The sequence below is a fragment of the Peromyscus californicus genome, unplaced genomic scaffold, assembly GCF_007827085.1.
Source record: "Peromyscus californicus insignis strain IS unplaced genomic scaffold, ASM782708v3 Scaffold_4__1_contigs__length_199733344, whole genome shotgun sequence".
NCBI classification, from domain to species: Eukaryota; Metazoa; Chordata; class Mammalia; order Rodentia; family Cricetidae; genus Peromyscus; species Peromyscus californicus.
The window spans coordinates 137,708,419-137,721,496 of NW_026294562.1; the positions used below are offsets into that span (position 1 = coordinate 137,708,419).

Consider the following 13,078-nt stretch of genomic DNA (forward strand, 5'->3'; position numbering starts at 1 on the left):
CTCATCATCTGCAACATATACACATACTTTCAACTTTTATGAATTTCTCTGGTATTAATAGGAATGATTCTTTAGGGGATAATAACAGGGAAATTCATCAATTGTATATTTTTAAAAAAAGAGGCTGAGGGCTAGAGAGATGGCCCAGTGGTTAAGAGCAGTGGTGGCTCTTCCAGAGGACCTGGGTTCAATTCCCAGCAGCCACAAGAAAGCTCACAACTGTCTATAGTTCCAGTTCCAGAGGATCCGACACCCTCACACAGACAAAACTCCAATGCATATAAAATAAATAAATAAATCATTAACAAATTTTAAAAAGAGGCTGGTTTACATAACGTTCAAGCAGTGGTTGTCAGAGGGCATGGATTAGGGGAAGATTGGGGAGAAGGCGGAACTATACTAGGTACTAATGAGATCTACAGATTATAGCAAAGTTGATTATCTGTTTTGGATGCTGCACTCCAGTTAGATAAGAAGTTACCCTGAGGGATGCTAGGTGAAGGGCACATGGCTCTCTGTACTAGCTTTTACTTCATGTGAGCTAATAATTATTTCAAAATAAAAAGTTAAAAAGTCAACACACCTGACATATTCTAACCACCGAGTATTTTCCAGTGAAGATAACCATTTCTCCTCAGTTTCTTCAAAAGGCTCTGAAATACACACATAACACCATTAAAATGCCGTTAAGTTCCATAAGCTTAGTCTTACATAGTCAACACAAGAGCTAAGCAATGTCCGACGCATGTTTAACAATTAGCTTTGAGGAGGCAGACACATGTTTACTTCAGTAAACACTTAGGAAGACATGTTCTGGTTCTTGACTGTTTTTAAGACAGTGTCTTCCACAAAGCCCAGACTGGACTCAAAACTCTGGGCCCTCTTGCTTCACCCTCTCAAACGCTGGGGTCACAGCTATGACCACTGTACCAAGGTGACATGTTCCAGTTTTATAAGAAAACACTCCCCTAGGTCCTGTCTTCTCCCCTCTGGCCTTTTGAAGGAAGCCCTGGCAAGCACAGCTCCCAGTGTCCTGAGAGCCGGTGACTCCTGGCTCCCCGGAAAGCGATGCCGAGACTAGGGTCACTTTACAGCATTGCTGCTCCAGGTCCCATCCTCCCACCTCTCCAGCTCACAGCTGCCAGTGCCCCCTCTGTGTGCACAGAGCCCTGGAGTCCAACACTGCCCTGCCAGGGTGCACACAGCCATTCAAGGCCCACTCTCGCTAAGTTCTCCTACACTAACAATGCTGACACACCACCCACGACCTGCCACAAAGCCCTTCTCCCCGTGCTCAGGCGACACGGGGCTTCTCTCCAAGAGGACCCACTCTCCTCCAAAGAGGCTTTCATAAGACAGCCTGCCCAGAGCAGTGCAACCACTTACCTACTTTTAGTAGAGCTACACAGACAACATGCTGAGCTGAGGCACTAATCTAAGTGTGCGCACTGAAATCTCAGGAAGCGCTGTCTACAGCACATGCTTCTTTAAGGTGGTCTACATCTTTCATGACTTGGGGGACACTTAGCAGGTTTGTTTGTTTGTTTTTTTCTCTATGAAACCAAAAGAGGTTTAGACTTCATTTTCTAGAGGCTGAGTCTCTCCTTAGATGTCTCTACTATATTTTTAAGGAACATCACTTTCCCTGATAGTTCCCACATAATTCTTTATTCCCATTCATTATATGTGTGCACAAAATAAAAATGTTATTACCATTTACACACAGTTGCTTAAGTTTTACAAATGCCGCTTGTATTTCATGGATATTGGGCAAGGTCTTATCCAAGTCTGACTTGTAAACATCACTTCTCTGTGGATGACTTTTAGTTATTGCATTGCAGATCCTAGTAAAAACAAAATATTTAGTATCTGTCCATCCATTTCAAGATAGAACATTTACATTCCAAGTATTTTACACTTCCTAGCTAATGACACAATGGTGTCACCTTATGGGGCCTAGTGAGGAAGACAGGCAGTAGTCGAACTGCCATCACATCTAAATCAAATGGGAAACTGTGAAGGAAAACCAGAGAATGCCCAACAGTGAGGTCTGAACTCCTTATAAGGTGCCTCAGAACTGAGATGGATGAGGGTCAAGTCTGTGGGGTACCCAGTGTTCATGGAGGAGCATGAGGAGGATGACCTAGGAAGGAAGAGTCCTGTTGAACGTCCCTCAGGACAGTGAAAGGACTGGATAATTTTCAGGTGTCAGAGCCCATGAAATGTGACACAGAAAGAGACAATGACTGCACTGATAACACACAGGAGGGTAGAGAGGCAATATGTGGGTTCATAAGATGTCTCAAACACAGTGTCAGAATCCTGAGGGGCCACAGAGGGAGAAAGGAAAGGAGGAAGGCACCAGTCTGGGGTGGCCATATCCTTGAGCTCAGTTTTAGATATAAAGTTTAAAGGGCCTTGAAGATGTCCACACGGAGAACGTCAAGCTAGAGATAATATTAATGTGTTAGTTACTCAAACCACGGCCCTCAGTGACTTTCATAGACAGGAACACAGGTCAGGAGGAAGGGGCCTTAGACCCCAGATGATGTTTAGAGAGAACAGGACAGGCCTGTGGATGGCACAGGGCCAACATGGAACAAGGGCAGCAGTGGAGGACCCAGGGCATTGAGAACTGTGGTCAACTGTGAGCCTGCGGTTGTGAGTACACCTGAGAGAAGCTTCCTGCCAGACAAGGAGGTTACTTCTGACTTCTGTAGACATTGCCAAACTTGTTTATGTGAACCCATTAAAACCATTTCTGAACTATTCTGACTTCATTTACCTAGATAAGACCCATGAAATTCAAAGAAGTTTGATTTATCGTGAAGTGTCTCAAGTGGAAATCGCTGTACTTTGAAAGTATGTTAAAGACAAGTTTTATCAAACAAAGATGATTTTAGTCTATTCATTCTTTTCAAAATGGTAATCCTTGTATAGCATGTGTGAGATTTTCTGCTCTTGTTTATGATACCAAGTACACTGAGAACCCTCTCTCGCCTACCTCTGGTCGATCTTCCTCTGCTGCAGCACATCTTTGATGAGGGCCATTCGCACAAGGGCACTGCCGTTGGAGTGGCTCCAGCACCAGAACTAGGAGACAGGCAGAAGCCTCACTTAACCGGATGCAAACAGTGGACATTAGCATCAATGACATCCCACAGAAGTCACTTACTGGCATCCTTCTTCCAACAAAAGAAGGGGAAAAGATCTTCAGGTCTTGGTCTGCTAATGAACTTGGCACGACAAAGTATTCTGGAAGGCTAGAGGGAGAGAAAGGGGTCGGACGTGAGTCCAATGCTCACCGTGTTCACTGCTGCTCTACTCACAACCTCAGTGAAGAAAACGCCCCACCAGATGGGCCTGCAGGCGAGCCTGTGGGACATTCTCTCAATTGATGATTGATTGGGAGGACCCACTCGCTGCAGGGGTACCGTTCCTGGTGTGGTAATTCTGGGTACTGTAAGAAAGCAGGCTGAGCAAACCTGCATGAGGAGTAAACCAGCGAGCAGCATTCATCCATGGTGTGCGCCTCCGGGTTCCTACCCTGTTTGAGTTCCTGCCCTGACTTCCTTCAGTGATGAAAAGTGATGTGGAAGTGTAAGCCAAACAAACCCTTTCTTCCCAAGCTGCTTATGGTCATGGTGTTTTATCACAGCAATAATAACCCTAACTAAGATACTGCCCACCAACCGATGACTAGATAATTAAAATGTGGTCCATATACACAGCTGAATTTCATTCAGTGGTAGAGGAAAATGAAATCATGACATTTGCAGAAAAATGATGGAGCTGGAAATCATTCTGTTAAGCAACACAAGCCAGACTCAAAAAGACGAACACTACATTTTCTTTCATATGTTGAACCTAGATTTAAATCTGTGAGGGGTACATGTTTGTGAAGGTCATAAATCTAGGAAGGGGACCATGAGAGGGAGGGAAGATCTGAAGGGGATGGGGAGAGGGAAAAGGTAACGGGACAACATCAGCTGTGAAAGTAGGGGGTGCTTGGGGGAGGAGACCATCAAGGGGGGACAGAAGGACAGGAGAGGAATGTGGGAGTTGGGGATGAAGTGGAACGAAATATAATGGCCCAGATGTAAGCAAATAACATTATTGATAACAATAAAACCCATTGTTTTTAGATTAAGAACTTAATTTCAAAATGGAGCTGGAAGACAACTCAGTCAGTAAGGCCCCGGCCACTGAAGCGAGAGGACCTGAGTGTGACTCCAGAAGGCATGTACAAAGCTGGCACGCCGGCACCTGCTTCCAATCCTGGGGCTGGGGAGGCAGAGGCAAGTAGATTCCTGGAGCTCCCTGGCCAGCCAGCCTAGCCTCACCACTAGCACACTCCATCTAGAAATACAGTGGTGGACCAAGTCTGGGGAATGGTACCTGAAGCTGCTCTCTGGCCTCCACATGCACACAGATACCCCACCACCTCGACTGAGTTTTAAAAAGGAAGAAAAAGTAGCATACTTAAAACACAATGATGTGCTCTGTGGACCTCAGAAACATGTGAAACACATTTATCTCCTCTTAACGTGCAGCACTTAGTAGGATGGCATCATGTATGATGTGGTCAATTCTCATAAATAAAATTAAAATTTGAACATGAGAAAAATACAGAGCAATATAAATGATTTTCTAGAATGACTATTAAAACATCTGTACTCTCTAGGAAACATCTTCACTTATGGAGCCATGTCTTGAAAGGCTGTGGGAAAGAAGAGGCCAGGCAAAAGAACAAAGCCTGTGTGATGGTTTGAGTAAGAATGGCCCCCATAAGCCCATATATGTGAATGCTTAGTCATCAGGGAGTGGCACTGTTTGAGAAGGATTAGGAGGTGTGGCTTTGTTGCAGGAAGTGTGTCAAAAAGCCCACACTAGGGCCAGTGTGCTCTCTCTGCCTGTGGATCAGGATGTGGCTCTCAGCCACTGCCCTGGTGCCTGCCTGCATGCTGTCATGCTCCTCACCAGAATGATAATGCACTAAGTCTCTGAAACTGTGAGCCAGCCTCCAATTAAATGCTTCCTCTCGTAAGAGTTGCCTTGGTCATGGCGTCTCTTCACAGCAATCACTACAGTGAGAAGGACAGCCTGTGAATCTACAAAGATGCTCACGGCCTTCCTTGTCTTCCTCTTCTACCCTCTTCACCCAGACACTCTCAGACCACAGCTACTGGGGGGTAAGCTCACTGCTCTGTAAAGCATCCTCTTTTCTTTCTTCTACACAGCCCAGCAGGTAGACGGAGGCAGGCCTGGCCGGGCTATGCCAATGGCTTCTCAGGACACACACTGGCACAAGCTGACCAGAAAGGTAATCTGAAGGAAAGCAGCAGAAGAAGAGAACTACATGATCCAGAGTACCTTTCCCAGACCCATACACCGACAAGTCCCTTGTAGAGGATCAGCCAGTGATAGCACCATAGCACAAGTTTGCCCCCAAGAAAGCTGATTCTAAGCCAATGGAGACTTCAATGGTCTCAAAGTATTCTCAAAACTTCACCAATACTAAATGACATTAAACAAAGAAACAAAAATTCCTGGTCACTTTTAAAGAATTCTAGGGCACCAGCTCACTATTCTAAAAATTGTTGAGTAAAAGAAAGATATTTATTGATTTATATTTATATACACACTTTTTATATTTTTCATATGAACCATAGTTCATGATATTCCACGCTGATGAGGAAAAGTATGCTAGAAAGCAGAAAGATCAGAGAAGCAGGCTATAACCAACAGGAACCATTAATGAAATAGCAGATTCCCATTCCGTGAAAGGTAGTGAGGGACACAAAGCATGACATACAAATGGAACTTTACACTAGACAGAAGAGCAGACAGCCCTCAGGCCTGTCAGTCAGTCAGCACGATAAGGACACACGCAGATACAGTGAGCTAGCCAGGGAGACTGAGAAAGTGCACACATAGCAAGCAAGCTAGAGACTAGATGGGATGCCCAGGGGGCGGCACCACCTGATGAAGCATTCCTGCAAAAACCGAGTCTGGATCAATTACTCCGCAGGATGCAGAAGAACATGTTAAAGGACAGCACAGAGGTAAGCCAGGGATACTTAGAATGTGGGGAATTCCACAGAACACCACTTTGGTTTTGTCTGTAAATGCGTAAGTATAACAGGAGGAGGACAAGAACATTGTACATTAAAAGGCCTACTGTGGGATGTCTTTCTGTAGGCTGTGAATATGTGTTGCTCTGATTGGTTGATAAATAAAGCTGCATTGGCCTATGGCACGGCAGGATGGAGCCAGGCGAGAAAATTGAAGAGAGATAATGAAAGGAGAAAGGAGAGGAGAGGGAGATGCCAGACCACTGTCCAGGGAGCAGCAAGATGCCAGCAGACCAGTAACACCACAGCCATGTGGCAACTTATAGATTAATAGGAATGGGTTAAGTTATAAGAGCTAGCTAGCAAGAAGCTTGAGCCATAGGCCATCCAGTTCATAATTAATAAAAGCCTCTGAGTGATTATTTTATAAGTGGCCGCAGAACCATGGGGCTGGGTTGGACAGGAGAAACCTTCCGGCTACAGAGGCCTATGGGACACATCACTCAAATTCAGTGTAAGACATTCCTGAATTTTAAATCAACTTTAAAAAGACAGTTGTAAGAAAACTGCAAACCAGCTGGGTGGTGGTGGCACATGCCTTTAATCCCAGCACTCAGGAGGCAGAGGCAGGTGGATCTCTGTGAGTTTGAGGCCAGCCTGGGCTACAGAGCGAGATCCAGGAAAGGTGCAAAGCTACACAGAGAAACCCTGTCTTCAAAAACCAAAAACCAAAACAAACAAACAAAAAACTGTAAACCAATACTTACTAGATTTCTAACAATAATAAAAAGTTACTGTTAACATCTTTGGAACACTATGGATGGTGTGTTTATGTTACAATGTCCTTTAAAATAAAATACCCTTTAAACCCTATTTAAAACAGGTATTAACCATAACTGGCAAGCTTATCAATGAAAGTGGGATTATTCTTCACAGAAGTTTTTTCCAGGTGTGTGTGTGTGGTGTGCGTGGATGTGGTATGTGTGGGTGTAGTGTGTATGGGTGTGGTGTATGTGGGTATGGTGTGTATGTGGTGTGTGTGTGGTGTGTGTGTGGTGTGTATATGTATCTGGTGTGGTGTGTGTGTGTGTGTGTGTGTGTGTGTGTGTGTGTGTGTGTTAAAATCAGACTTACCAAGTAGATATCATGTAACCCTCGTTGACAGAACAAACTCTCCACCCAGAAGCGCCTGTCCTCTTGATCTCTCTGTCCCAGTCTGAGTAAGTTTCGAACAGTGGCGTCCTCTGGCTGCTGCCGCCGCCGCCAGCTCCACTCCATACTCCTCCAGCTCCCGAGGCTACTCCGTTAACTTTGTTGGCTGTGGGAAAAGCAATATTAATTTTGTTGAACTATGCCCTCTCCGCCAGCATTTGCTTGTTGTCTTCTGTCACATGCATACCCTGAGGTGGGACCTCCTGCCTTATCTTTCACGTCTCTCTTTCCCGCTCCTTGCCGAGCTCTTTGCTGCTGACCAGACCCCTTTTCCTTTCCTGTTCTCCACTGGCTTTATCGCCCCTGTGCTTACAGGCAGCGGGCCAACTTGATTCTGAAGACTTTCAGGCCATCCCACTGGTTGCTAACGCTGCTGTGACACACACTGTTCTTTTTCTTCTAGGCACTTCCTTATATAATGAACAATGCCTGCTGCCCATACTTTGTCTCCATTTACTGTCCTTATTTTTCAATTCTCTCCCATTCCTACCAATTTCTGAGCCTCAGTTCCCTCACTGTTCCAAACTGAGGGGTGAATCTGCCATCTGCTTACTTTCCCCACACTGGGGTAGGAAGTTCATGGATTCACCCAACAGTTTTCAAGTCCTCAAAATATTTTGTTTTTCTAGCATCACGTTCGCATCTGTTCACTAGATGATTCTTGGCTTTGTAAAGCTACTCAGCTTGAGAAGCTGACAGAGCTGCTTGTGCGGCACTAGAAGCTACGGCACTATCCCACATGTGAGTCTGGAGGTGGGTCTAGATTTCACCTCCTTAGCAAGGAGTGTTGCCAAAGACAGGTGCATCCCTACGGCCTGGGAGCACCTGACAAACAGGAGAGCAGCTGTGCCAGCCAGTCTGCTGTGCCTTGGGGTGATGCCATGACCCCTCTTGGCCCAGCACCTCACTGCCACAGGTTTAAGTGGCAGTTCCTAGGCTGACATTTCTGACCTGATGGTGTACTCCACCAACACCAATGGTGTTTTCACGCAAAAGAACGGTTTCATGACACTGGCTTCTCACCCCAACCTTTCAATGATGCTCCTTTTCTAAAAGAATCCAATCTAAATGGCTTCTTTAGGCCATAGAGATCCCTCACATAACTGTTTATTTACCATCATTTCCAACTTTCTTTCTTTCCTGTGGCCATGCAAAATGCCTAATTATCACATGAACATGCTACACCCCATTCTCAATGGTTAGTTCTCAAAAGTTAATTAGTAACTCTTGGTACAAGAGAGGTATTTTTGGAGAACTTATGATGAACTATTAAAGTGTGAGAACAGAAAGGTAAGTTTTCTATCTATTATTATGAAAGCTGTAGCAAGCCAGTAGGGAGTGTGTGTAAATATTATGAGCACTAAATAAACTATATACACTAGAGATGTAGAAAGGGATGGGCAAGAAATCTATGCTGACTTGACAGAGTCCTGAGGAAAGTATCAAAAGTTGCCAGGGAGCTGGTGAGGAGGAGGTGGGCATGCTGAGCAGGGAATGGGACGATGGTAAGGCTTCAAGGAATCCATACAGCTGGAGCAGGGAAGCCAGACATGGTGGGAGAGCAGCTATAGATTACATGAGGCCTGGACTTTAGATCTGTGCTACTCCAGAATGGGACCACTCACCAGTCACAATGGCCATTTATATATCAACTAAAACAAAAGTTAAATGAAACTAATGCCAGTCATTCAGGTATACCAAGGGCATTTCAAGTGTTTAATAGCCCACATGGAGCTGGTGGGTACCCCACATGACAGTGCAGAAAAAGGATACTTCCATTACTGGAGAGTACAAGTCTAGCTCACCAAGTGTCTGATGTGCTGTGCTAGGAATTCTGAATTTTACCCCTTACAAGGCTCTACTTTAGAATTAGCCAGTGAGTCTGATTTTAACAGGGTTTGACAAAAATTATAATGCTAATTAACTTATATCCTCACACCCCACTCCACTTCAGTACTTTCTATGGAACATAACACCGAGAAAGTATGCTGGCCGACTCACAGGACTTCCAGGTGACTAATCAATACAGCGTTCCAAAGCATTAAGCAACTCATCATATTACTAAATGTAAAGGGGGAAAACCCCCATATGATCAGTTCAGTAAGTACAGAAAAACTTGTGGTAGAGCTCAACACCTGTTTTTGTTTTTTTAAGACAACTTTTCCAACTTGATGTAGAGTATTTTTCCAGAACCTTCAGTAAACAAAATTAACATTAAAACCAAAGACAGAAATGGTGCCTTCTAGCCAGCACTGCTATTACTTACCACTGTACCACAGACTTTGGCACTAAACAGGACAGTCATCACAGGACACAGATATAAAAAACACACTCTTTTGTGGGGGTTAGCACTTGGGCAGAAAATCCCCAACTCAGTTCATGTTTAGTTTTCTGAATTTCTGAAACCATCTTGAGGGTGCTCTACTATTTGAGATTGTTTCTTTAGATCTACTTACGAATAGACAGATTTTCTGAGCCTAAAGTGAGAGCATTCTGGGGTCCTATGTGTGTGTGCTACTTTTCAGGTTTCTCTTGTTTGTTTCTTAGTAGCTGGGACTGACTACACTGTCATCAGCTCTGTGTCTTCTTTGGAGTTCATCATGATAAGTAATCCGACGGCACAGACTGCAAATTCTAGTGCTTCCTAAAATGCCCCCAAGGCCTGCTCTCTCCGAGGACCACTTAGAAGCATTGCAGCAGCAAGCTGGTCAAAGTGAGTCATCTTAGGAGACCTGTATTTCCTGATGGCTACTTGACAGGTTTCACACACAGCTCTTCAACAGACTAAATGAACCTAGGCGCTAGGCATTCTAGACCCCTGCACTTTCTATGGTTATTTTATATATCTAGTCCTAGAATGTAACTATTTACATAAAATACATTTTAGAGCTATTATATGTAATTGACCCCCCCCCCCAAACTGGCACTCAGAGTGACCTCAAGTAACAAGAAAAATAGTAAGAATGGTCAAAATATGCAAAGAAACCCTACCACTGTGATGGTACCATGGGAATTAGAAGTCACAAAGAAGGATAAAGAAGGTAACCTCAAAATACTGAGGTTGTTCTTAGTGGAGACTCTGACCCTGAGAGCCTGTGTGGGAGCCAACATGGCAGTTTCTATAGTGATCTGCTGTTTTGGTGGCTAGCATTCCAGAGACAAGATCGATCACATCATTTATAGTCACACTGAGAACTCTACAAGCACCCAAGCAACAAACTGACAATTCCTACACTGTTCCAAATAGTTGCAGACTACATATTTTTTCAAAGAAGAATTTAAAATGAAGCCAGGTGGTGGTGGCGCACGCCTTTAATCCCAGCACTCGGGAGGCAGAAGCAGGTGGATCTCTGTGAGTTGGAGGCCAGCCTGGGCTACAGAGTGAGTGCCAGGAAAGGCACAAAGGTTACACAGAGAAACCCTGTTTCGAAAAAATAAAAAAAAAAGGGGGATTTTAAAATGAATTCTAAAATACTAATTTAAGGTCTATATTACTATCCATTTTAGGATAAATTTAATGAAGTTCACTAAAAATGTACATGTTTTAATGGGATAGCTTTGGCTTACAGTAGCATTTTTAGGTGTTGGTGTGAAGCAACTCTTCTGAAGCCTTTGGAGCTACGCACTGCCCTGTACCTCAGGATGCTCACTCAAGTGTGTGGATGGCTACTGATTCTTTCAGAAATGGTTCTGACTCATCTGATGCTGGACACGAAAGAAAACCTCACATTGCCTAATACAATAAGAGGGTCTTTTCCAGATAATTGCAGGGGATAGTCTCTAACTTCAGATCCTATTTGTGGAAACATCTTTGTCACCTACCTGCCTGAAAAAGGGCTTCCTTAATCCAGCCAATGAGTCAAGGTGCCATCCAGAGGTTCAAGAGAGGGTAACTGAGCATCTTTCACTCACTGGGAACTGGGAACTGTGACTGCAGTGTATGCAAATTTCAGGCTTCTTTTGACCTTAGGGATGTAGTTTATGCTTCTGTAACAGCATGGAAGGATATTAAAGGATGTTACCCTATGAGGAAACTAAGGAAAACTTTGGCCAGAACTATGCTTATGAAGAATTTGCTGAAGGAGGAGGGGTTAGAAGGATGCACTATTAAAAAGTGCACCTGAATATTTTTAGTCATTACTAATCATCCAATTGCATCAGCCAGTTATAAGAAACTAAGAGGGACTGGTTTAGAAGAACACATGGAGAACTTCAACTTTTACAGATTGGAGATGCCTACACGAAATGAAGGTGGGAGGGTCCCAAGAGTAACTCAGGCAGGTGTCAGGTCACCAACTGTACAGCTGACTGTACTTGGCAAGCCCAAGACATCATGTCTTTGCAAAGGTCTAACTCAGCCAACAAAACACTCCTATCAGAAGAAAGCGGCATGAAAAAGTGGGCTGTACCACAAGCAAACGGAAGCAGGCTCCCAAGACTGACGGGAAATTGTCATATGAGCTGCTGTCTTGAAACAGGGTACCTCACTAATGAGCCTGGTGATCACTGCTCTGTAGTTGACACTCAAGAATTTAGGTTTTGTTTTCAGATAGGAAGTGGATTTACATAAAAATCTCAACTTCAAAAATAAGTTGCTCCAGACTAAATTAGAATCACTGTACATATGGATAAGAAAAATTAAGATACAAATACTGTGTTATCCAATTTCTATGAAGTAGAAAATGAAGCTGTTCTGAGACGTTATTTTCAAGTATCATCTCTAGCACTGATAAGTACCTTCCAAAGTAATGCTGTCCTTAAAGCATCTGTGTCCCAAGCTCTGATGCCACATTTATATGCAATGACACCACAGTGAACATAGGTTATGTAAATTAATACCTTGTGTTTTAAGGTAAGAAGTATAAAGGTTCAGTACAATTAATTATCTATAAGCCCTCGAGCAGTGGTTCTCAGCCTTCCTACTGCTGTGACCCTTTCATACAGTTCCTCAGACTGTAGTGACCCCCAACCATTAAATTATTTTCCCTGTTACTTCAGAACGCCTTTTGCTAATGTTATGAATCACAGTGTAAATACTTTGGAGATAGAGGTTTGTCAAAGGAGTTGCGACCCACAGATTAAGAACCAAGCTAGGACAAGTGGATCTTTCATTAATTTTTCTTCCTTCAACAGTGGTGGAATGTGTACTGGTAGCTGTCACTGAACAGTCACTAACCCATGAGGAGGCTAACAGAAGACACATGGTCACTGCGTTAGGAATTACGTTATCTAGAACACACTATTTAAAACAGAATTACATGATCAAATCTAAGGTTTTTTTCTTGATGCTATCATAGCAAACATAGATATGTGGATAAAACTATTTACCACAAAATTACCTAGAATATATCTATAGCTTGACAAATGCTCATCTTCTTTCCATTGATTTTAATCAGAACAGAAAGTCGGTATTTTAAAAATCTTAACAAAGTTCTCTAAAAGATTTTAACCATTTCAGCTTTTATACAAAATCACATTTTGCCAGAAATTTTGTGGTTTTCAACTATCTTTTGGTTTTCTGCCAGTTTTAAAACTTAAGCTACAAGTAAAAACAGCAGGAGATACACCGAGCATACAATACAAACCAGTGCCTACAGGGGAAATTGGTGCTTTGACCAATTTGCAAGCTGGGGCTTAGGGCTGCCTAATGGCTGCCTGGGCACTTCTCAGGAGACACCGACAGACAGTGGCTCTTCTAGTGCATTGGGTTTACTTCCTACACTCACTAAAACTCTAACAAACATACAGATAAAATGGACACATGGAAAGTTAGTCACAATACTTAGTATTTT

At 43.5% G+C, this 13,078-nt stretch overlaps 1 protein-coding gene across 1 annotated transcript in view; it reads right to left on the minus strand.

Annotated features, from left to right (window-relative positions):
* Mtmr10 (myotubularin related protein 10) overlaps positions 1-13,078 on the minus strand; it is a 54,717-nt gene that overhangs the window by 18,908 nt on the left and 22,731 nt on the right. Inside the window, exons 7-11 of the mRNA XM_052759989.1 lie at positions 7,209-7,392; positions 3,176-3,263; positions 3,005-3,093; positions 1,714-1,844; positions 584-653 (exon numbers count right to left, since the gene is read on the minus strand). Coding sequence (XP_052615949.1) covers positions 584-653; positions 1,714-1,844; positions 3,005-3,093; positions 3,176-3,263; positions 7,209-7,392 — 562 coding nt within the window. The remainder of the gene's footprint in view (positions 1-583; positions 654-1,713; positions 1,845-3,004; positions 3,094-3,175; positions 3,264-7,208; positions 7,393-13,078) is intronic.